A 4,073-nucleotide genomic window follows, 5' to 3' on the forward strand; every position below is an offset into this window, starting at 1 on the left:
CCACGTGCACATGCATATTTTGTCTATTTATATATATTTTAGTCTTTCTTTTTCCTTTTTTAGATGTCAGCCCGTGGATGTATATCATCTACTTAATAGAATGTTTTGTGAAAGCACGGGCTTAAAACAAATTTACCCTTGGTGTTCCATTGTGTATGAATATTTCGTACATGGCATCAAAAGGTAATGCAAACATTTGGTTACATATTGGTCATCATTAGTGATTTTTGTACCCAAAAAAAAAAAAAAAAAAAAAGACGAAGGTCAATCGTGAACAGAATTAGCTCCTTTTTTTTATTGCTGAAGGCAGTTTTATGTATTAAATGATCGAGAAGTTTCTTATAAAATTATCAGAGGTATTTTTTGTGAACTATAGTTCCTATAAGTGTTTTTTTTTTTTTTTTTTTTTTTTTTGACCTTTTGTGGATTTACCGGATGGAAGTTTATTATAAATAGAAAATAGATTTTTATTTCATTTATATTTTTTTCTTATAAGGTCGTGCACATGATCAAATTCAGTCAAACATAAAAAATATAGGTATTTTTAATATGAGTTGTTATATAGGTGACATAAATATACAATCAAATTAAAAAATTTTCTCCAATAATACTGTGTTTAAAAACTATTGATAACTATTATTGGCTATTAGTTAAATAGATGTTTTATCAATTTCTTTTCTTTTTAGGAAAAAAATTACTTTTTAAAAAAAATTGGCTTGTATGGAAATGGAGAATGTCTTATTAAGCTTTTAAAATAGATATTTACCTTAACAATATTTAAACCATATCAGTTTCAGATTTAAAATAAACATTACCATTGGAATTCAATTTTTTAAAATATTGTCTATCTTTCTAAGGATTCGTAGAGTGAGTCTTGCCATCGAGTGTATTCTCATAAGCCACATCTTCATTGGAGATGCTTTTAAAAAAATAAATAGTAATGTATAAAATGAATTTTAAGCTAATGTGACTTAGATTTTGGAGTGAATGTCTATTTCTAGAAGCTTTGTCAAGCATTATTTATTTTCCATAAAAGTCAAATCTTTCTAACAGATTGAATTTTTCTTTAAAAAATGAAAAATATATATATATATATATATTTAACTAATAGTCACTTATAATATTTTTGCACGATATTATCGGAGAATAATTTTCAATTTGATTGTTATATCATTTAAATATGAACACTATTTGTTTATGTATTATACATAGCAATTCATATTAATCGTTAAAAAATCTATTACACACCCACTTTCGTTTTCTTTATCTCTGTTTACTTTTCTCTTTTTCACGTGCACATGCATGTTTTGTCTATTTTAAATACATTTTAGTCTTTTTCTTTCAATCTTTTTTTAAGTCAGCACCGTGTCACGTGCCCGTGGATATATATCATCTACTCAATAGAATTTTCTAAAAGCAAGAGCTTGAAACAAATTTACCGGTGGTGGTCCTTTGTCTATGAATATTGCGTACATTTGGTTACATATGAGATGGCTCATCACCAGTGATTTCTACCCAAATGGAAAAAAAGACGAAACTCATTAGTGATAGATTTGCTTTTCCTTCACTACTATAATAATAATATTATATGGTTAAAGCAGTGTTTCACAGTCCTTTCTTTAATATTTTATTGCAACAAATAAAGTGGTTGGGCTTCCTTTTTCACACTATAAATAGATGCCTTATGCAAGTAAATATAGTCATAAACTTAGCAATTCAATCAGGTAGTGAAAATAAGCTATCAAGATATCGTAGCTAAGAAAACCTTAGAGGCCAACTTCATGGATTCAAAAATCTTACTAGGTGCTACCTGCCTCTTGTTCATTTTAGCAGGGTTTAATTGTGATGTAAAAAACTATGCTGCGAAGGCTGATATCCAGGTTTCACATAAAGCCTACATGTTTCTTTCAATCTTAAAACCAAAATTTAACACACACACATACATTTATATACATCATTCTCCATTGTTTATTAGTTCTGCCATGTTATTTTATTTAGCATGCATGCATGAATTTTAATGAATTTTGTAGTTGAAATAGTTATGATATGTCTTCTGTCTAATCGTGGGTTACAATAACAGAAGGTGGATATCGGTAGCATAGCGAAAAGATGGAGGAATCTGAGTGGTGAGTACGACTGGGATGGTCTTTTGGATCCTCTTGACGTTGATCTCCGTAGCTACATTATTCATTATGGTGATAGGATTCAAGCTATCCTCGACTCCTTCATCTCCGACAAACGCTCTAGGAACATTGGGCTCCCTCGCTACATAAAGAAACATTTTTTCAGTAAGGTGGGATTGGTGAATGGAAATCCATATGATTATGAAGTGGTAAGATATTTGTATGCTTCAACTCTCGACAGTAGATCACCTCAATACCCTGTCCCTCCTGAAAACGTGGCCGGGTACTCAAACTGGGTGGGTTACGTCGCTGTAAGCACAGATTATGGGTCAGTGGCCTTAGGGAGGAGGGATATTGTCATTGCCATTAGAGGAACAACGAAGGACGAAGAATGGTATCTCAAATACCTTCTTGAACTTGTTCCAGCTTCTGATATATTTGGAACTGAATATAATCCTAAGTTGCAAAAAGGTCGGTACGTGTACTACGTTACAGCTGATCCAGGGTCAGCCTTCAACAGTATCAGTTTCAGAGACCAGGTAAATGCATATATATAGATAAGTATAGTTACTCATGTTTTTTGGATGGAGATCTTTTGTCCCGTTTTTTATGTCCTTATTCTCTCTTTTATCTTCTTAGTTTATTTTTTTCCTTTTCAGTATCCTTATTATTTAAATAATATGTTATTTAATCACTGGTCGGACACAAATAGGGATAGGAAAAATAAGAAAATGTGGTTAAAACATAACCAAATGAATTTTTAAACAGCAATATAATCTCTTTCAGGTTTTAAGTACTGTTAGAGAGTTGGTGGACAAATACAAGGATGAGGAAGTTAGCATTACAGTGACGGGCCACAGCATGGGTGGTGCATTTGTGACTATAATCGCTTCTGATATTGCATATAATGGATACAACAAGCCTACAAACCAAACAAACATAGCTTTCCCAGTGACCGGATTTGCAATCGCCAATTCCCCTGTTGGAGATGAAGGGTTTGTCAAAGTGTACAATACCATTGAAAATCTTCACATTTTGCGAATAGCAAACTTAAACGACTCAAACCCAGATTTTCCAAACAGTACATATGGCTATTACCATGTGGGAACTAAGTTGGTCATCGATTCTTTGCAATCACCTTACTTGAAGGATGCAATCAACACTGTGCATCAGCTTCAGGTTTACTTGCATACGATAGCTGGAACACAAGGGTCAGCCGGAGGATTCAAATTGGAAGTGGATCGTGATCTTGTACTACTAAACAAAGCGTTGGATGCCGTAAAGGATTCATATAATATCACTGCAAGGTGGTGGGGTGAGAAAAACAAGAATTTTGTTCAATTGGATAATGGAACTTGGGTGGTGGACATAGATCGAGAGATTGACGAATATGAGCCCTTGTCGTCCACCGTCACCGGAAAGATGGGTCTGTGTTCCATGTAATAAAAGCTAGCTAGCTAGCCTGTGGTTGTGAACAATAAGTTTATGGTAGTGAAAATAAGCACCTTTGAGATTTAGGGTTGGCTAGCTATCTCTCTTTTGAGAAGCGGCCTTTCCTTCTAGATGTGCAAAGTTGTTCAGTTACCCTTTTAGGGATTGCTAGTTGGTCGGTTTGTGTTCCCTTTGTTTTTGTGTACGTCTTTTGTGTCAATAAAATTATCTCTTTTCAACAAGTTCCTTAATTAGGAAATATTAAAGTACAAAAATTATTTTTTTACAAACAGAATAAGAAAAAAAGAAAAAAAAAAAAAAGAAGAATCTTGTGGATATAGCAACTTAATTCATGTCAAATACTATCAATAGTCTCAAGAAATTAATCCAAACTCCCAAACAACATCTCAAAACTGCTCATCAAAGTCGCCCAATCCATGGACCGAGGCCTACCACAGTCCACATCTGTGTAAACATCAGATGGTGGAGAAAATGTGTAGACTTTTTCATACCGCTTGT

At 33.2% G+C, this 4,073-nt stretch overlaps 1 protein-coding gene across 1 annotated transcript; it reads left to right on the plus strand.

Moving 5' to 3' along the window:
* Window positions 1–1,708: 1,708 nt before the first annotated feature.
* On the plus strand, window positions 1,709–3,796 carry LOC132804129 (phospholipase A1-IIgamma-like). Its single transcript, XM_060818082.1, has 3 exons — window positions 1,709–1,880; window positions 2,081–2,662; window positions 2,910–3,796. The coding sequence occupies exons 1-3, from the start codon at window positions 1,782–1,784 to the stop codon at window positions 3,564–3,566; spliced, it is 1,338 nt and encodes a 445-aa protein (XP_060674065.1). The 5' UTR covers window positions 1,709–1,781; the 3' UTR covers window positions 3,567–3,796.
* The last annotated feature ends 277 nt before the right edge of the window (window positions 3,797–4,073 follow it).

The sequence above is a fragment of the Ziziphus jujuba genome, chromosome 6 (genome assembly GCF_031755915.1).
Source record: "Ziziphus jujuba cultivar Dongzao chromosome 6, ASM3175591v1".
Taxonomy (NCBI): domain Eukaryota; kingdom Viridiplantae; phylum Streptophyta; class Magnoliopsida; order Rosales; family Rhamnaceae; genus Ziziphus; species Ziziphus jujuba.